At 49.2% G+C, this 21,078-nt stretch overlaps 1 protein-coding gene across 3 annotated transcripts in view; it reads right to left on the bottom strand.

Moving 5' to 3' along the window:
* MAP2K7 (mitogen-activated protein kinase kinase 7) overlaps positions 1–21,078 on the bottom strand; it is a 70,722-nt gene that overhangs the window by 3,159 nt on the left and 46,485 nt on the right. The window contains exons 12-13 of one of the 3 annotated variants that reach the window (XM_074979425.1): positions 20,846–20,979; positions 8,483–19,685 (exon numbers count right to left, since the gene is read on the bottom strand). In XM_074979425.1, coding sequence (XP_074835526.1) covers positions 19,595–19,685; positions 20,846–20,979 — 225 coding nt within the window. In that variant the 3' untranslated portion in view covers positions 8,483–19,594. Of the gene's footprint in view, positions 1–8,482; positions 19,686–20,010; positions 20,980–21,078 lie in introns of those variants that run through there. The other 2 variants (XR_012642743.1, XM_074979426.1) reach the window with 2 other exon arrangements.

Here is a 21,078-nt window from a genome sequence, read left to right as displayed (position 1 = left end):
GTGCCGAGGAGATGGGATTGGAGTCCGGAAATGACTGTAGTACAACCCGCCTCACTGTAGCGTCCTCTTGAGGCTGCTGTGTGAGCACATAATGAGTGGGGAATGCATGTATTGAGGACCAGGTGGCTACTCTGCAGATATCGCGGCTAGAGACATGGGCCAAGAATGCTGCAGAGGATGCTTGCACTCTGGTAGAATGGGCCCTGGTAGGAGTTGAGGGGGGGGAGATTCCCGCCAACCTGTAACATTCCTTAATATAAGTCACTGTCCAGGAGGAAATCTGCTGGGAGGAGACCAGAAGACATTTCATTATGTCTGCCACCCCAGCAAAAAGCTCTTGCAACTTTCTGAATGGCTTGGTCCTGTCCATATAGGAGGCCAGAGCCCTTCGAACACCCAAGGTATGTAAACTCAGTTCCCTCGGGGAGGCATGAGGCTTCAGGGGAAAAAAACGGTAAGGAAATCTTTTGGTTGACATGGAAAGAGGAGAACCCAGATGGGGTCTCAACCTAACCTAGTCCTTGTGGAATACTGTATAGATTGGGTCCATGGTCAGAGCCCTCAACTCTGATACCCTCCTGGCTGAGGTGGCGGCAACGAAGAAAGCTGTTCTGTAACTTAGAAACAGCAGGGAACAGAAGGCAAGGGGCCTGAAGGGGGTGCCCGTCAGTTTTGATAGCACCAGAGTAAGGTCCCATGCAGGCAGAGGGGCCAACACCTGTGGTTTGACCTTCTTGAGGCCCCTCATAAACCTTTTAATCACTGGGGCTGAGAAAACTGAATATAACCCGGGGCCAGGGTAAAAGGCTGAAATAACTGCTGGGTGAACTTTCATGGAGGCCAGCCCCTCCTGACTTAAATGCCATAAGTAGTCTTAAGTTCAAGGGCATCAAGGCCTTAGTCTGTATCTTCAAAAACAACAAGAAGTCCTGTGGCACCTTCTAGACAGAGATATTTTGAGCATAAGCTTTTGTGGGCAAAGACCCACTTCATCAGATGGAAAACCTTTTCCACTTGGCCACATAGGCCACTTTGTGGAAGGTTTCCTACTGTTCACCAGCACCTCCCTCACTAGATCTGAGCATGAAAGCTCCACAGCCCTTAGCCATGGAGCTTCCAGGCTGTGAGGTGCAGGGACTGGAGATAGAGAAGTTACTCACTTGTGTAGTAACCATGGTTCTTTGAGATGTGTCCCCATGGGTGCTCCATGTTAGGTGACAGCGCTTCAAGATGACTAGTTGCCTCCACAGTCACGGCACTGGACGATGGAGATTGGTTCGCAGCCCTCGACTTACAAGATGCGTATTTCCATATAACAATCCACCCAGCACACAGGCGCTTTCTTCGCTTTAAAGTGGGCATGGAGCACTTTCAATCCAGGTCCTCCCCTTCGGTCTTTCTTCAGCACCCAGGGTCTTTACCAAGACGCTTGTGGTAGTATTAGCTTACCTACACTGCCAGAGATGTGTCCCCGTGGGTGCTCCGCTACCCACCCGTTCCTCCCCGCTTCAGAGTTCTGCTTTGTGTCTTTCAGGAGCATCTGGGGCGGCTGATCGAGGAACTGGAGTGGACTGGATCGCGCACGTGACCGAAGCATGTGAAGGACCGACACACGTCGGCGCATGCGCAACCCAACGAGACACAGCTGGAAATTTCCGATCTGCGGTGCCGGGGCAAGCCCATCACCTAATGTGGAGCATTCACGGGGACCACTCAAAGAAGAACGGGGTGTTACGCTCTCCCCTCTTCCTGTGTCAAAAGGGCCTGGCGTAACGGGAGCAATATCGGATTGCATACTGGCAGGTCGAGCAGAACTGAGTCCCAGTGCCACACATGTGCCACCAGGATGACAGATGCCCCATCTGACCGTATCTTGAGGAGGACCCGGTGGACGAGCAGGATAAAAGGCATACAGCAGCGGGCCCATCCAGGAAATGCTGCATGTGCCTGCCCAGGACCCCAGGCTTCAGCTCTGGTAAGGCTGAAGGGAAGGACCGTGAATCGGTAGTGCTCGCCGGTCGCTACAACTCGCAGAAGCCTCCTGTGAGGGGGATAAATTGCTGTGTGAAAATAAGCGTCCTGTACGTTGGAGCAGCAAACCAAACCCCCAGCTCCAGCAGTGAGATAGGAAGACCCAGGGACAAGGTTCTGAAGGTTCCAGGATGGGCCTCAAGCCCCCTTTTTGACTTCAGGATTAGGAAATAAGGAGAATAGAACCCCTGCTCCTGAAACTGGCAAGCGACCTCCTCTACAACCCCCCATTGAAGGAGGGAGAGTACCTGCTGCTTGAGCAGACCCTCATGAGAGGGGTCCCTGAAGAAGGACTGGGAGGGGGTTGGCAGGGGTAGGAGGTAAATTGGATGGCATGTCCCCTTTCTACCGTGCGCGGCACCCACTGGTCCGAAGTGATACGGCATCTGGCAGGGCAGAAAGGGGACAGGCGAAAGGAAAACGGGATGTGCTGGACCTTGGTTGGGACTTGGTGTGGTGCTTTCAACTGACCTGCCAAACGCCTGCTTAGGGCCCAGTGGTGGCTTGGGGTGACCCTGCCCTTGGCCCTGCCGAGTTGGGCCCCTCCTGCCAGTGCGACTCCTGCGCCTATTGTGATCCCACTGATGTTGGAGAAATTGTCTGGTGGGACGGTGGGGAGGAAAACGCCTGTGCTGAGTCGCCAGCGTGTGCGGGCCCAGGGAGCGCAACGTGGCCCTCAAATCCTCTGTAGCCTTTTGTCAGTCATTTCCAAAACTAGCGTGGGGCCTTCGAAAGGAAGGTCCCAAATGGTTTGATGGACCTCAGGGGAAGGCCAGAAACTTGCAGCCAGGCCCCCCGTTGCATCGCCACTCCTGAGGCCAAGACTTGGGTGGCTGCATCCGATGCAGCCTGGAGAGCCGCTCTAGAAATGAGTTTGTTCTCCTCAACCAGGGCTGTGAATTCAGGTGCAGAGTCTGGAGGGACTGACTCTGCGAACATAGAGAAGGACTTGGCTGCATTGTACATGTATCTACTAACCAGGGCCTGCTGAGGGGCAATTCTTAATTGTAAACCCCCTGCTGAATAAACTTTCCCGCCGCAGAGGACAAATGCTTCACCTCTTTTTCACGGTGAGGGCCCCTGAAGCCCCTGCTTCTCCCCGTGGTTTGTGGCATCAACCACCAGGGAGTCAGGGGGAGGGTGGGTAAAAAGATGTTCATTACCCTGGGAGGGAACAAAGTAACAGCATTCATTTTTAATTGCCATTGGCAAGCCCAAGGCCAGGGTTTGCCACAGTCTTTGCTGTATTGGCAATAGTTTTAATGAAGGGCAAAGCCGCTCTTGCAGGGGCCGAGGAGGATAAAATGTCCATGACTGGGTCTGTGTGATCCTGGATCCTTCTCTGCTTGAGCCCCCAGCCCTTGGGCGACTCGGCGCAGGAGCTGTTGGAACACCCAGCCATTTTCCAAAACCGGGGACGCCGAAGACCCAGCCACCGCCTCACCGGGTGAGGAAGAGGAAGAGATACTCTCCAGGTTGGGTTGCGACATTGGGGTGAGAGGGCCTGATGACCCTGCCTGGGGTCCCTGCAAAGATCAAGCTTCCTGGTGCCTGGTCCCTGGGTAGGCTGTAGCTCAGCAGGCATCGAAATCAAGGGCGCCTGAGTCATTAACTGATTTAGGGGCGCCTGGCCCTGAGCCAGACTAGCCGGTGCTGAAATGAACCGTGCCCTGGGCAGCGGAAGTGGCCAAACTGCTGAATCTGGTTCTGATGCCTGGCCCCGATGCCATCGGTGCAGGGAACTTGACGGCACCGAGCACACCGCTTCGGAGACCGCAGGGGAGTCCTGGGTATGGTCCCACAATGGTGCACCGAACAAAGCTAACAGAGCCAACCGAGGCACTGGGGGAGTCCTCAGGAATGCTGCTGCCAAGGGCATCCTAGATGGCCCTGTAAACTGCTCTGAGATTCATGAAAACCCATGGAGTCCAGAAGGGCCATTGGGTAGCTGCTTGGCGCATTGACAGCCCCCTGGCTCCGTCCAAGTGCCAGCTATGATGGCTGCGTCTGCTGCGGTAGGACACAGACTGGGTACTTCTACTTCTTCTGGAGCTTCAATAGTAGGACTCCAACTCTGACATGTCCGAAGCCAAAGACAAAGGTGGTGCTATGGGTCTCAGCTGAAACAGAGCCTGATGCCCAGTGCTTGCATTGGTGCCATCAGAGACAGCCTTTGCAATGGGCACCTGAGGAAGGTGAAACTGGCCTGGCGGTGCAGATGGGGGCAGCGCCATTGCTGACGAAGCTTGTGGCACGGAGAGGCTCAGCGTCAATGCCGTGGGAAGCAAGGTGAGAGGGGGAACCACCTGCGGCCCCTTTGATGCTTGGTCGCTGCACCTCTCCCTTGGCGGCAAGGCAGAAGGTGCCATAGTCTGCAAGAGATCCTGTGCCACTCTACACACTGCTGGCATCAAGTGAAGCTCTGATGTGTGTGGGTCCTGGCCTTGTACTGGCATCAACACACGAGCCTCTGGCCCATGCTCTGGGTGCTGCAGAGCAGGTATCTTGGGGTCCCCCGATGCTTAGACGTCAAATGGGAGTAAGCTCTATCATGCTTCCTTGTCTTGGGCACCAGGGATCGGCGGCTCCCATGCTGCCTTGCACGAAGGGAGCTCGGCTCCTCCTCCCAGGGCTGAGCCTCTTTCATCCACACCGACTCCGATGCCTGCGCCGGCGCACTCTGTACCGAGGAGGCTGCGCTGAGTTCTCCAGAGTGGGAAACATCTGGCTGCAAAGCCGCCTTCACGAAGAGAACATTAAGCCTCTGTGCTCCGTCCTGCAGATTGCACAACGGTCTCCTTGGTGGTCTTCGGCCAGACAACGGAGACAGCAATGGGCGGGTCAGACTTGGGCATATACTTGCCACACGCTGTGCAGTTCTTGAGGCCAAGGAGCCAGGCATCCCCCAGTACCAAAAGGGATGGAAAAGTCCCTTCCCAGTATCATAGAATCATAGAATTCTAGGGCTGGAAGGACCTCAGGAGGTCATCTAGTCCAGCCCCCTGCCTTCGAACAATAACTAACAACTGGAACTTGTTAAGAACTATTCACAACTAATTAAACTATTTACGCCACCACCAAAGGCTTCCAGCAATGAGTAAGAGAAATAGGGAGCTCCAGCAACTCAGTGGACCGAAAAGGAAAGGAGCCGGGGCGGGGTAAGCAGCGTATATGTTGGTCTTCATAATGGTGCCACTCCAGGGGATTCCGCACCAACCTGATGGCTACCGGCTAGGGCAAAAATCTTTCCGGCAGCTGGGAGTGTCCCAACGCACACCCAGTTTGGAACAGACATGAGCAATCACTCAAAGAAGAATCTATGTTGTGGATTCCTTTTTTGTTGAATGAAGTGTACACAGCGGCTAGAATTGACGAAGAGTTTGGGGGGTGTTTGGGAGTCTACACTAGTGAAAAGGTTGGGACCCACTGAGCTAACCCCCCTGGCCAGATGTTTGTTTCATTTGCTCTTAAAAACCTCTGGCGCTGGAGATTCCACAACCTCCCTAGGCAATTCATCCCAGTGCTTACCCACCCTGAAACATAGGAAGCTTCTCCTAATGTCCAGCCTAAACCTCCCTTCCTGCAATTAAGCCTATTGCTTCTTATTCTGTCACCAGGAATTAAGGAGAATATTTTTTCTCCCTTCTCCTCCCTCCCTCTTTTTCAATACATGAAACTTGCCATGTCCCCTCTCAGCCTTCTCCAGACTGAACAAATGCAGTTTCTTCAACATTTTCCTAACTCACGTTCTCTAGGACCTTCCATCATTTCCATTGCTCTTCTCTGGACCTTCTCCAATTTGTTCCCCTTTTTCCTGAAATGTGCCACCAGAACTGGAAACAATAATCCAGCTGAGGCCTAATCAGCACAGAGCAGAGCAGAAGAATTACCTCTCACGTCCTGCTTACAACACTCCGGTTATCACAGCCCAGAATGATGTTTACTTTTGGTTGGGTTTTTTGCAGCAGAAGCACACTGCTGACTCACATTTAGCTTGTAGCCCACTATGACCCCCAGATCCAGTGTTCTGCCCAGCAGACATCCAGGTGCTGCCCAGCTGACTAGCAGAGCACCCACAGCCAGCAGCGTGTGTTTCTACTGGTGGCGCACATCTGCACGCCTTGGTGCGCATAACAAAATTTATTCTGCCCATGGATGGACAAAATGAGAGTGCACATTGCCTAGATCCCTTTCTGCAGTGCTTCCTAGACAGTCATCTCCCATTTTGTATCTGTGCACCTGATTGTGCCTTCCTGGAGGACTTTGCATTTCTCCTTATTGAATTTCATTGTATTTACCTCAGAGCATTTCTCCAGTTTGTCTTGATCATTTTGAATTATAATTCTATCCTCCAAAGAACTTGTGCCCTTTCCCAGCTTGGTATTGTCCTCAAACTTTATCAGTGTACTTTCTATGCCCTTACCTAACTCACTGATGAAGATATTGATGAAACAAGGCAGCTGCTCTGGATTTGACAACTTGGTGAGATATCAAATCTACCTCTTCGCTTGGAAATTTGTTTTCCTGGTCCGTCGCCATCCCTCAGAAAAACCTGCCCTGCTTCTATTTGGAATGTGTCTTGCTTTAGCTTCTTGTTTGGCCTTCCGTCATGAGACTAAAGAACTCTCTAGAGCCAGGATTTTTCTTTGTGAAGGCTCCCCCATAATCGAGTCACTTCCTGCTCTTTTTCAGTGAGCTAACCTGGCTCTTTAATGCCTCCACCAAAAGGGGTTATTCTTTGCCACCCATCAGATGGCTTTGGCAGCTCTCCTCGACAGCCTCTCCAATTTTAAAAAGTGGCCACCTGCACTGAAGCTGCGACGCCAGAGAAAGACAGCCAGTTTGGGACAGTTTTAAAATTATGGATGTTGTCCCAGGGCTATTCCAGGAGCTGATCCTGAGAGAGACTAAGTACTTGATCAGGCCCTGCTGAAAAGACTGCATTCAATTCCTCCAGCAAAACAAATCAGTGCAACAAATGTTTCATCTAAGCCCTTACAAAGCTGCTCCACGTACTCTCTGGTCAGCAGCGGCTGCCACCGACCAAAACCTCAGGATTCTCGACAACGGATACCTTGTTGTGTGTGTTTGACGAGGGAGGTCCCAGCTGACGGGAGAGTTGAGAGGCAGACACCCAAGTGAATCTGCAAAGAATCTCTATCTGCAAAGGGCTTTTTGTGGGATAGATGGAGAGGGTGCGGCGTGTCCGGGGCTCAGCTCCCAACTGGGAATGTAAAGAATTTTCAAAGGTTCACATCCCCCAGCAGCTCCCATTGTGACAGGTTCCGAGTACCCACTGGGTGGGAAAAACTGGCTGCAACTGTGGAGACTTTTGTAAAGTTCTGAACAACTCCATTTAAACAAGAGAGATCAGCATCATCCCCTGCACATGCCCAATTCAGCAAGAGGGAGAGGCAGGGGGACTTACCTACAGTTGCATACTGAAGCAGAACTGGAACCAGAACCCAGCTGTAGCTCAAGAGCTTGGGGCTTTACCAAATGACCCATCCAGCCCTTTGTAGAGCCCCAACAAAACTGGAAACTCTTGTGCTGAAATTCTCAGGATTTTCTCATGATACTTGCAATATTCAGGGTTTTTCTTAAAGCTCCAACTCCAGGAGTCAGGGGATTGCATGAGTCTCTGCTTTCATTACCCAAAAAATGGTTTCTTGCTCTTGTGTTTGAGGAGAAAAAGCTTGAAACTGTGACCCCTTGCTGGCTCAAAACCAGAAGGCAAATCCAACTTTCCCCCCTCACCTCTTCCCCAACATTTGTTATTAAACACAACAACCACCTCTTGCTTTTTAAATAAACCACCTGATTTTTGAGAACCTGACTCATTATTTTTGACCTCTTATAGTTCGTAAGACAGAAAGGGAGGACAGAGCATCGACGTGACTTACTTACATTGGCATAGTAATGACCACCCCTGAATGGAACCCACCCATGCCCTAACAGATGGTTCCACCCTCCCTTTAGGAAGAGGCATAAGAAAGGTAAAAATTGTACATTTAATCCACCGGATCAGAGACTCCCACTGCCAATCAGGGCACTGGCTAGGTAAATTGTAAATTCTTGTTTTTGCACCATTTCTGTGTTAATAAGCATGTATTTTAAAAAAATCACATCCTAACAGGTCTCAGAATATTAATTTTTTTCATGAGCAGAGCTGTCATTTTAACTGACGACGAGACCCTCGGAAAGAGAACAAGTTCTGGAAATGGAGCAAAATTCCATGTAGCTGCCCTGTTGGGTAAAAGCGATTTTCTGTTTGAGCATTTTATCAGATCTGACCTTTCATTCAACTCACCTCTCCAGATACGGTTTTATTTTTAAACCTAAAGGAAGAATATTATCATTTCCCTGACGAATAGGCTTCAGTCTCTCCAATGAAACATAAAACCAAGGTCCTTTGCCTAGGGTCAGTAAGGAACTATTGGTGATACCCTAAGTAAGATTCAGTTAATCCTGATGGCTGAGTTAATGCCAACATGAGTCAATTGCCTTCTGTCAACCTAATTCCCCCCTCCCCCGACACTTCCATTTTCAAATCAAACCATGATTCTTCACTTTTTGACTTGCATACAGTTGCTAAGCAACTGTTAAAACAGCTGAAGCATCCCACACAGTGCTACAGGAGTGATCCCTGCTTGCCATTAAACAGCCGCTGTATCTCAGCTGAGAGGTGGCTGCCCTTCAGTGCTGTCCAATGTGCAGCATCACTGCGTGCCATTAAAAAGCTGTGGGATCCCACCCAGAAGTGGCTGCATTTTACCACTGGGCAAGGAGATCACGATGGGAATCACTTAGGGAAGAGAGAGGGTTGCAGAAACCAAAGGTTTAATACTGGAGACATTTGCTGAGTGGAAAAAGACAACCACTTAGGGACACATTTTTTTTTATTTTATTTTCAAGCTTCTAAGAGGGTTTCTACAAACAACAGAGTTTTAGAAAAAAAAACTATTAAAATAAGCAACAGTTTCCTTTTAAAATACTTTGTGGGGTTTGTTTGTTTGTTTGTTTAAATTTTTAAATCCAAGAAACCCACACAGATTAACCAGACCGGCTTGGTTGGTAGCAGAGAGACAATGACCTTAGCATGTCATCCTGACTCCAACTGAGAAAGAAAAGGGGATTAAGAACCATTAAAGTTACTGCAGGCACCGTGGGAGAGCCAGGTAAGATGTCCATGCTCAGGAATAACATGCACAATTCATGAAAATGTCAGCATGATTCTTGGATTTGATAGGGAGAGGGTGCTCCTTCCAAGCTGGGAACTGGTGCTCCGATGGTCTAATACATCTAAGAGCTCCCTAAGTTAAGAACATAAGAACGGCGACACTGAGTCAGCCCAATGGTTCATCTAGCTGAGTACCCTGTCTTCTGACAACGGCCAGTATCTTCAGAAGGAAGCAAGGTGTGTTCTTACCTTACCCTTCTCAGACAAGATCCTAGAGAAGACAATGCACCATATAGTTTCCACACAAAGCAGAAGGTCAAGGCAACCTCTCAGTCTGCCAGCATGTGAAAACTACAAGCTGCTGGGATCTCATTCAGCATGGGTTAAGATGCACCTTGTTTCTTAGGGAAGATGCAGTCTAACAGAAGGAAATTTAGCAAGAGATGCTTTTTTAAGTGTCTGCACTGGAGAGTCCATCCTTCTCTTGCCCCTTTGAAGCAGATTCACCAATGATCAATCACCCTTTGGAAACTCATGAAACACAGGGGAATAAATGTTGCATGACTCAATGCTGCAGGCTGTTTGCTCCTTCAACACCCCAAGAGTTAGGAGAATTCAGCATTGCATAAATCCCAAGCCGTCATCTTAACACCTACACACACACGCAGAGTGAAACTGATCTCATCGCACGGCCGAGGCGCCTCATAAGGATGGAACCTGGGGCCTGTCTACGCAGCAAGGTTATTCTGTAATAGCTTATTCTGGAGTTATTACTCTAAAATAAACATTCCAGAATAATGCATCTGCACTGCAGGGAAGCCCCAGAATAAGCAAAATTTATGTCAAAATAGCGTGTCTACACAACAGAGCCTATTTCAGATTAGAGCACTGATTCTCGGGGCTCTAATCCAAAGTACCATGTCTACACAGCAGAAGTATTTCAGAATGAGCTATTCCAGAATAGGCACTAGTCCACACACAATCAGGCTTCTACGGCCCCTTTTCATCTCAAGAGATGGTGGTTAGCAGCAGCGGTGAGGATCTATGTGCAGTGTTTGAGTCTGCAGCTTCTCTCGTGGCTTACCCATCCAATACTGGATTTGCATGGTTGATTACAATAAACGCAGGTCAGTCTATGTCCGAATTCCAGCGTCAGAGTTTTTCCTTCCACGATGAAGTTCTCTTGCACGTATACTATCGAAGACTGATGTGCCCTGTTGCAGCAGTCATCACCAGGTATTTCAATCTGATGATGTAGATTCCCAGGAATTTGGATCCTTGTAGAACTTTTTCATGTATCCTTGAATCTTAGCTTTGGTCTTCCTCTTGTTCTCAACTCACACGCCAGTTCACCGAAGAGGATTTCTTTGGGAAGACGTTTGTCACCCATTCTTCTCACGCGACCAAGCCGTAATCAGGCTTACCAAATTCAAAATCAGCTACCCGCTGTTTCAAAATAGCAGTTGCGTTGTGCAGATGCTCGCAAAGTTATTTCAAAATAACAGCTGTTACTCCGAAATAACTTTGCTGTGTACACAGACCCTAGGAGTCCTGACTCACAGGCATCGTGCTCTAACCACTAGACATCACTCTCCATCCTAGAGCTGAGAACAGAACCCGGGAGTCTTGACTTTTAGTCCTTCCACCTGCAATCACTAGGCCCCAGATCTGGGGATTGAAGCCAAGATTCCTGACTCCCCAAACTCCTCTGCTCTAACCATTTGACCCTTCCCTAACTCCCCTCCCAGAGCTTGGAACAGAATCCAGGAGTCCTGACTCCCAGTACACATGGAGTCAAGTGTGTCTTCTGTGATTGTGAACCCTTAGGCCAGCACTCAGAGACAATTCACACCTGAGAACATCTCTCTTCTCAGCTGACAGGAGGTGCTGTTTAACTCTCTTCCCCTGCCCCCACCTCTGTCAAGAGGGAGGGAGAACCGGGAAGGTAGAAGGTGGAGAAAATTGCACAAACAAAATCCAAAGCAGCTTTAATAAACCAGGTGATGCCCTGACAATACACCACCTTCCTTTCTCCACACACCCTGTTAAGCTCTTTAAACACTTTGGCATTGCTGTCACATTCAGATGCTACAGAATGAAACAAAACAAACCTTAAACCCCACCCCAAACCCTATTTTAATGGCTTTTTTCAACTCCGGTGTGAGCAAAACCCCAACATTATTTTGATACATTGCTGAAAAAGCCCTGAATATACGCTGGGCTTGCCAGAGAACAGAAGCGGGAGCTGGCGTTTCCTGCCCCACATAAAAGAAGGGGAAAGCCCATCAGATCCCCCGCCCCAGCCTAGATGCTGGATCCTGACTCTCCGCATTCGTCACAATCCCAGCTGGGGGATGTAATTTTCCCTGCTTAGATACATTGATTGCACTGTTTGCTACAAACAATGGCTCCTCATCTCGCTCTTCCCACACATCCTGGCCATGCCCACAAACCCCAGCTCCACCTACTTCCACACTCTTGCTCCTCCCACTTCGTGGTAATCCTCAAGGCCTTCTATACCAGCCATGCACCTCCGACCAGACCCCAAGCCCATCACTTTCACTGGGAGGCTGGCTCCCCAGCCACTTTCCTCCCAGTCTTCAAGCTGTAAGCCTCGCAGACAGTCGGCAGGCAGATGCCACATTCCATTTGAGCACCATCACATCCATCCACAGCATCTCGGCAAATCTTCCGAGAGGCAAAGATTTTTGGCTCCCAGCTACGAGGATCATTTCCTTAAAATGTCACTGCGCAGTAAGAGAATAAAAAGAAACCATCTGACTTTATTTGTAGAGCTGCCAATTCACACGAGAGAGGGAAGTCTTTCTCCCGAGTTTACAGATGCTCAGTTTTCCCCAATAAAATTCCCCGGATCTACTCCTCACGCCACATATCAGCTCTAAACAAAAATATATATGCATAGCTAGGTAAATATCAATAGACCCCACAAAAAGGAAACGGAAGTGGAGATTTTTAAAAAATATACAATACATGTAAAGGACACATAAAACACACGCAGAAAATTCCTGCTGGCCAATAAATAATTTTTAAGGTTTTGACTTACTGCAACTACTCAGTGAGGAGGGAAGGGCAAAGGGATGTGTGTGAACAAACTTAAAGCTAAACAGCCAGCTAGTGAGAATCCCAATGCAGCTGTAACTCTTTTAAAGGGGGGATTTTGATGCAAGAATCGGCCAGCTCTGCAAGAAACTGAAAGACACAGATCAGTGGTGTCCACAGTACCCTGAAAGAATTTTTGCTGTCATGAGCTAGGCCTGCCAGTCCCTCTGCTTCCAGACCTCTCGACACAACTTTGGCCAAATGACACCTTTTCAAGACAAGAGGTTCAATTTTCAAAAGTGCCCTAGGAGCCCACTGACTTCAATGAATCAGAGAATTCCAGGGCTGGAAGGGACCTCAGGAGGTCATCGAGTCCAACCCCCTGCTCAAAGCAGGACCAACTCCAACTAAATCATCCCAGTTAGGGCTTTGATGACAAGGCCTCTAAGTGCCAAAGTCACTTTTGAAAACAGGACTTCGGCTCCTGGGTTTTTTTTTAGGTCCTTTGGAAAATTGCACCCAAAGTTTTTTTCTTTTCAATTTTTGTGGTGGCTACTAAAAGATTCAAAGCCAGTAGCTCCACCTTGGGGAAACTACTAGAGCTTATTAGACTCAGATCAGCTCTCTAAGAATCAAGACAGATAAGTGACCATATGAACAAGCGATCAAAAGCTAAAGTCTCTTTCCATATAAGATAGAAGTTACACCTATTATTTTTAACATGCGAATTTATAATAATAATAATAATAATATAATATAATATAATATATAGATAATATAGTGAAATGCTAATGCCTAGAATATAATTGTCTACCCAGCTATTCTCTGCCCTACCTTTGGCATGATTTTTTTTCTCTCTTTTTTCTTTTCTTTTGTTTTTTTTTCCCTTTAAAATCCCCATTTGAATGCATGCACACACATCTGCACGCTCACATACACGCGCGCGCGGGCACACGCACACTGACACACACACAGAAAAATATAATAAAATAACAAGAGCAGATGTCAGGTCTGCAATTAAAAAACACTTAACCGCCCAGATCCAAATAATATTAACAGAGATTTGTTCTAAATTAAAACATAAAAAAATAATTTAAAAAAATGCAATAAAACTGCATTTTTCTTACCCTCCCCCCTTCCCAGCAATTTTTCTCCTTGAAAAAACCACCCCAAAGTTAAAAGAATTGGAAAAGCCTTTGCGTCCCACCACTGCACGCCCTATCCCGCCACATGGGGTCTGTGTTCACTTTAGGCAATGTCAAAAACAATGAGTGAAAAGCGGGGCTCTTTCCTTTAAGAGGCAGGACCTGACCTCAGCTGAAGTGAAAGGTCGTGGGACTGCGGCCCCTACTGGTCTGAGATTCTAAGAAGATAAGAAGCAGTTTTGAACACTTGAGGTTACAACCCCTCAGTAGAAGCTGGTACTTTCGCACACCTACTGCCTGCCACCAAACTGCGATGCCCTTCAAAAAATTCTGGATCAACCCATTCTCAGCGCTTAACCCATAATGGCTTTGATCTAATGACCCTTAATCAAGATCTATTTCTGCACAGCGCAAAACCAGGGAGATTCAAACAGGCATTGAACTGTTCAGGGGAGGAGAGGTTCATATTATCAGGCCCACTGAAATCACACACATCAACGAGGCAGGGTCAGCTCCAAGAATAGGACGGGAAAGATCAGTTCTAATGGGGGCACAGGCGTAGGATTCAGGGTCTATTCCTGATGGGAGGTCTACACAAGGCACATAAGTCGATTGCAAGTATGCAGTTCTAGCTATGGCAACTGCATAGCTAGAATCAACTGATCTGCAATCAACTTATCCGGCCATCCTCACAGAGGGAGGTTGATGGGAAAAACTCACTCATCACAGTATTGCGGAGTACAGGGATCCATAGCCGACCCCAGGTAGTTCAATTACACACATCTTTAGCAGGTGCGCTCAATCAAACCCCAGAAGATCAACCCTGACCAGGTAAACCCACGTAATATAGACATACCCTCACTCTCTCATTGACCTGCTGTGTCCTTGGCCCTCCCCACCCTCCTTGGAACTGTTTCTTGCTATGTGTCTGTGCTGCATTTAGCAAAATGGCCCCAAACCTGAAAGCCAAGGGACTCTTTGAAAAGGCCACATTAAAGGCCACATTTTCTTAAAGGGCTCAGCTCTCATGTCAGCCCTTAGTGAAACAGTTGGCTGTTCAAAAGGTCTCAGCACCCAACAGCATCCAGATGAACATGTGGTCATGTCAGTTAAATGCCCACAGAGATGCTCTGATGAAGACTTGACCTTGGCTTTGCAGGGCTGAGCACATGAAAAAAAAATCAGACCCATGGTAATTAAAGAGGACGGATTCAGCCAGATCCTAACTGGTGTAAATGGGAGTCACTCTACTGCAGTCAATCAGGCAAATCTCCAGATGGTATAAATGGCCATCTGGGGTCACATTCCCCACTGGTGTAAATCAGCATCACTCCAGTGAAGTCAACAGATTAATGCTGATTTATGTGGCTGAGGGTCAGATTAATGTCTTAAAGTCCTGTTTTTTAATCACAATATTTGGTATCTTTCTTAAAGCCCCCAGCTCCTGGAGTCCTGTGATTATAGGAGCCTCTCTGCTTTCATTGAGTTTTTAGCCCTCAAAAAGGCTCAAAAGCCAGAACGTAAATGAAAAGAAACCCAAAATGATCATCTCCTGATTGTTAAGATAGTCTCCTAATTATGAAGGGCCTGATCCACATCTTAGAAAATCTGGGATTGAGACAATTGTGGACTTTGGCTCCCTGACAGCTGAAATTCACATACAATCAAATCCTTCCTTGCCTAAGATCACTGGGCTTAACTCTTCTTGGGCTGCTTGGTAAATGACTACTGACTCTCAGCATCTGTGGAGTGGAGCCAACCCACCTGTGGCTGTTAATCAAACAGAGCGATAGCAGTTTGAACAACAAGAAACCATCCTGAAAACCTCTGCCTCATCAGATCAGGTGGCTGTTTTCTGGGTGGTCCTCATATTTGAACCCCTGCCTGGGGACTCTTAAGGCAATGGTGCCAGTTCCTTGAGAGGCGATCTTATAGCATTGACAGTGCTGCTCCTCTGCTCAGATCCTGCTGAAAAGCTCTACCATAAGCCTAGAATTTCTACTTCATTACATACACAGGCACAGACTTCCCCAGTGCTGGACTTGGGAAGAACAGCCACAGCAGAGAGCTCAGCTAGTTGGAGGTACTAAAGAAGAGCCACAGAGACTATTCTACAACAGCTTCCTGCCAACGTGTTTTAAACAGTGTCCGCAGGAGCCAACTGCAATTCCTTCTCCACACCTCCTTTCCTCTGATAATCCCTCCTCTGCCTCTGCTCACCATCTCCACTTTATCCTACCATCCACAGCTTGGACAGACACATCCTTTACCCCCCCCATGAAGTGCCAGCAACTCTGTCCCCACTGGGCCACAGGTCACTGACATTCTAACTTAAATCTCTTCTCCCCACCCATCCCTACATGCCTTGCCATGCCACAACATATCTCCACTGACCCAGTGGAAGGCAATGTGCTGGGCTCTCCATCCTTGGCCATTTGCAATCTACTTTCCTTTTGGCTGTTCAGACTATAGGACCCGATGGGATCATTAGACCATCAAGAAATACAACAGAGAGCCTCACCAGGGAGACCTCTTGAGTGCATCTTTTAGATGGATATCCAATCTGCAGAGACTCCAAGTGATGGCAGGGAGCATTTATCACAGGTCTTGGAAGCGGTTCTATGGGTTATTCCCCATCCCCATTAAAAAATGGGGCCTTGATTTCCAGTTGGAATTCTGTGTGGTATCTCGTTCTGCCTTTGCTAGATTAAAGAGCCCTCTCTTCAGAGCAATCTTCTCCCTGAATAGGTATGTACAGACAGTGATCAGCCACCTCTTAACCTTTTTCTCACCCTGCTAGTGAAACGGAGTTCTTTACGCCTCCCATTTAGTGGGCATGGAGGGTGGATGCACAAGGTGGATAACGTGATGGATTCTCTGGAGGATAGTCACATTGTAAAACTCCACCTCTTCTGCTCCAAACACCCATCCAGGGCTTTCCAGTTCCATAGCAGATGGACCTCCAGCCGATATGTCCTGCTGGTCCATGAAAACCCTCTTCCCTCCTATTAAGGTTCTCCCACTCAGCAAGACCCTCCAAAGCTTTCTCCTGACATCAAAAGCAAACATGTCCCCTTTGCAGAGTGGCCTTCGGTGGGGTCTCTTGGGAGCATGTGGCCAATGAAATCAAAGTTATGTACAGGTAGCACAAGGGGGTAAGGACAACCACTGTTCACCAATAACCTTCCTGTGAATCCCTGCAATATGCTAATGCCAGGGAGTGGCAGACACTGACCAAACCATGATGCTGAGTTCCCCACTCAACTCTTCCATCACGCAAACCCACAACTTGAAATATCAGCTGCTGTGGTAAACAAGTGGTTTGATTGTCACTGGGAAAGAGTTGGAGCAAGGCACAATTGCCTCCCAAACCTTGGAGAGTAAAACATGGCTTTACATTCCAGAGCTTCCTACTGGGGACCTGCTGGGCTCCCCTACAAGATTCTGCTCCCTGCCTTGGTTTCATCTCCCTTTTGCACAGTCCTCTCTGGCCTAGTTTGCTCTTGAACTTTTGAAACTTCCTCGCTAAGTCTAGACTTCAGGTCCAGCCCCGCCTGTTCTGCCTCCAAACAAGCATCCCTACAACTCACCACCATCCCCAACATACTTTGCTTCCAAGTTCACCAACAACCTCCCCATCTCATGCATGGCACCCTCATGTCTACAGTAACAAACCCCTTTGACCGTCTGTGCTGGAAATCCTCCCTCGTTCTCCTTCAACAACATTGTCTCCCGGCCTCCCTTTCGCCATCATCCTGTGGTTCACCTCATCGATCTCGTCTGCCACAGGCTGCAAGTCCTCGAGGCTGGAGAACTCCTTCCCTTTACATCTCATAACACTCCGCACCGTCTGCAGCAGCTTCTGAAAGTGCCACGAGAGGGTGCCCTCCTCTAACTCTAGGCTTAGGACAGGGCCCTACAGTGGGGACCCAGCTGAGTCTATTCTGCATCCACGCTGGAACCAAGCTCTCACTGTTTGGACTGAGGGCCTTGTCCACGTTTAGAAACAGAAGAAGCCAAAATATTCATCTCTTAGCACGGAAGACTTCTGAGGACACAGCTGAGAACCAATAGCTGGTCCCATAATCTCCATCTCCAGCCACGCTGTGAGCATGAGTTAAACTGTAGAGAGATAGCTGCAAGATGTTCCTGCAAAGGTCCACTGCTATGACTGCTAAGAATGGTGCTAGAGAGATGTGAGGGGAAATAGATTGGCTAGGCCAACAACTCTTTAATGCCCCCAGGGGCTATTTTCTTTGATGGATGGAGAACAGAAGGCCTGGCAGTGCCATTCCAGAAGCTCCAGACCCCCAGAGTGGTGGAATGGCTATAGCTGATGGGTCCACAGTGAGTGTGGAGAGATGGGAGGTGGTGGCAAGGGAGGTCTTGGGCTTCAGGGTGTCTAGAAAGCTGCACAGAATGGTCACACTTCACCCTGCACTGCGTTTAGAGCTTCTTTGACAACTTGTCTGATTTCCTTGTGTCGGAAGCTCAAGTCTCTCCTTATTCCCTGGGCCAAGTGCTCTCAGCTTCTCCCCTGTTTTATTAACAGCTCACCACCTGCTGATGAGCCAAACAGCTGTCAGCTCTCTCTGGAGATCCATGAAGGAGAAATGAGCCCTTGAAAGGTAGAGCAACTCCTCTTCCTCGCTTCCCAATGGCCAGATGGGTTTCTTCGCTGCCGCGTTACAGAGGATGTGTCTCTCCCACCCAGCTCTAGTTTGTAGGGAAGGAAGGACACCAGAACTTGCTTTTGGGTGTGAAGATCCTTCCCGTCCACCTGTCCTGCCATCCCTGCTAGGAAAGCACAACACTCCTGATGCCCAAGACAAAGCTGGCGCTTTGCTGATTTCTATACCCACCCTCCTGCCCTGAATGCAGCAACCCCATACCCTCTCATATACCCACTCTCCTCTACCACCCAGCTGCTTAACTGCTGCCCCAGGACTGCCCCATTCAGGGCAGAATGTAGCAATGTGCAAGATGCTGCCAGGCAGCTATGTCCATGCTTCCACCCACCCAGGCTCCACCTCCCTTTCTGAGATTGGTGGGCACTGAGTGGCTTCAGTGTGCTGGACAGAAAAGCCTGTCAAGATGGGTGGTGCCACCCCGCTGTGTATGGGCCGCCCTGCTAAGAGGTTTCTGTTTATCACTGGACCAGTGCGATACAGTTCTCAGCTGCAGCCAGACTCAGGACCTCAGGGAACTTTGCAGCCCAAACCTCCTCAGCACCTGAATTCTCCATGTCAGGATTTTTTGGTTGGGTTTTGTAAAGCACCTTTGTCTGCATGCCCATCATCGTAGGCTCAGAGCACCAGGCGTTGTCAGAGCAAGGTACAGCTCCTCCAACCAGCAGCAAGGACTGCAGAGCCCAACCCTGCCCAGAGCTGGGAAAAGGTGAGCTTACCCCAAACACCCTGGGGGAGCCAATGCCACGTTCCAGCCAGCAGCTGGGAGAGGAAGCGAAGACAAGTCCTTCTGGAGGCAAAAAGCTGGGAGCTCTGCTAAAAATGGGCTAAATGTCAACAGCAGCCCTGGGGAACCGCCTGCTCTCATTCGGAGGCTGAGCCAAGAGAGGTGGAGACTGGACTTTGTGACACAGACTTTCAGAATTCTACTCCCAGCTCCTGCTTCCTGAAGCGCTGAGGGCACTTGCCTCCCCCAGCAAATCAGAGGGAAAGTGAAAAATCAAACACTCAACTCCTGCCCCCAAATCCCCCTGAAAAGCTCGGAGCAGAGCCTCCTGCTCCCAAAACGCCCCCAGGCTTCCAAAGAGGCACACCATCAATTACCAGCCCAATCCCCAGCAAATGTAAACCAGGGAGGCTTGTGGAGCCAGGTGGACCTCCTCCAACTCCACTGAGGTCACGGCTGCCCTGATTCAGATCCGCTGACCTACACCTGCATAGCAAGAAGGGAGGGGATGACTTACAGCAGCTGCATTTTCCATTGATGGCCACTTTGCCTTTCACCCCAGCTGAGGACATGCCTGAACAAACCCAGGGCACTGGCAAGAGTTAGGAAGGATGATGTGGGAAAAGAACAACTTCAAGTTTCATTAGCGTCTTTGATTTTTGCAATTCCGCAGCTGCCGCGGTTGGAGGAAATCGCAGGCTGCAAACACTTCTACCTCCTAGAACTAACTTTTTTTTTTCTTTTGCATTTTTGCTCCCTCCTTTCAAATAGCAAAAGAAAAACAACATGCGGCCACCCGTCGGCATGTTCTCCCAAGGCTCAGCAGCCCAGCGATCACTTTGGTAAATACAAAGCTGTGGACAGAAGAAAAACAAAAAAAACTTTTGTTCGCACTCAAGAAAAAAAGGAAGGAAGAAGGAAAGAAAGAAAGGAAACAGGAAAACCCCTGAGATCAAAAACAGAATTAAAAAAAAAAAAAAAAAAAATCATCGGCATAAATCACTTGAGCTGAGCTGCTTCCGGCGAGAAGTATCCCCAAACCCACCCCTGTCCCACCTCCAAGGAAAAATAAAATGAAATGAAAACAGAGCAAGGGCTGAGCTCCTAATGAAAGTCTGAAGCAGCAACTCCTCACGTGCCCCTCCCCCTGCCTTCCCCTCCCCCCAGTACAATCCCGAAACACAAGAGAAAAGCAAGAGGCATATCATGACGCAGGTGGCTGGCGGACGGGCATGGCAGGAAGCCCACAGCACCGCAAAGTCCAAACTTAATAAATAAGTAGTAAAAAAAAAAAGTGTGTCTTTGTTCACAGTGCGCGAGTGAGGGTTCCAGGCTCCCTTCCCCATTATTTGAGTCTCTTGGGGAGGCAGTGGGGGAAGAGAGAGGCCTAAACAGGTGACACAGTGCCTCTCAGGGCCAAGGGAGATGTAAATTTCCCAGCGGAGCCTTCTCGTCTGAAGGAGGTTGCAGGACACGGCTAGGAAGAACACTATCTTCTCCTGCTGGAGATGCAAGGCAGGGCTGGAAATCACCTTCCCTCATCCACCTCATGGTGCAGGACCAGGGTTGGAGCAGGTTTTCTCCTGTGTGGCTCAAAACCCAGGCCCCAGCTGGAAGAAGCCGCCTCTGCTCCAGCTGGAGATGCAGAGCCAGAGCTGGAAAGAGCTTTCCCGGCGTTGAGAGAACATGGGACAGATGTGGAAAGGGACAGGTCTTCTTCAGCTCGCGGCTGCCCGAGACACAAAGACTCTAGCGGAAGGGAAGCAATAAACCCACACTCCAGAGAAAACAAGCAACCCTCCCCCTGGTTTCCCCGGCGATGCTGGAGGAGAGAGCGAGAAGGGTGGGTGAAACGAATGGTTCGACCGAGTGTCAGAAGAGTTGCTGTTTGCAAAGGCGTGGAGGGGTGGCGGCCATGGGTTTCCTCCCCATGCCCACCCTGAGGCGGTGACTGGCTGGAAGCTCTCGCTGGTGTGGCCCCCTCCCCGACTCATCACTTTAGCTGCGGGGCTACCTGGTGAAGAAGGGCAGGTGGTGCTGGCTGAGGATGCTGCTTGTGCGGGGCGACTCTGTCTTGGCCATGACATCTTTGAACCAGGACGCTACGTCCACCTCCAGTGTCTCATAACGCTTGATGAAGTTGTGTTCCTGGGAGTGAAGGCAGAGAGACACTGAGCACAAACAGCCATGGGAACAGGAAATGGTGGGATCTGGGGGACAGGTCATCTTGGGCAGACAGGACTGGAG

This window comes from Carettochelys insculpta, chromosome 29 (genome assembly GCF_033958435.1).
Source record: "Carettochelys insculpta isolate YL-2023 chromosome 29, ASM3395843v1, whole genome shotgun sequence".
NCBI classification, from domain to species: Eukaryota; Metazoa; Chordata; order Testudines; family Carettochelyidae; genus Carettochelys; species Carettochelys insculpta.
This window is presented reverse-complemented; position numbering and strand designations above follow the sequence as displayed.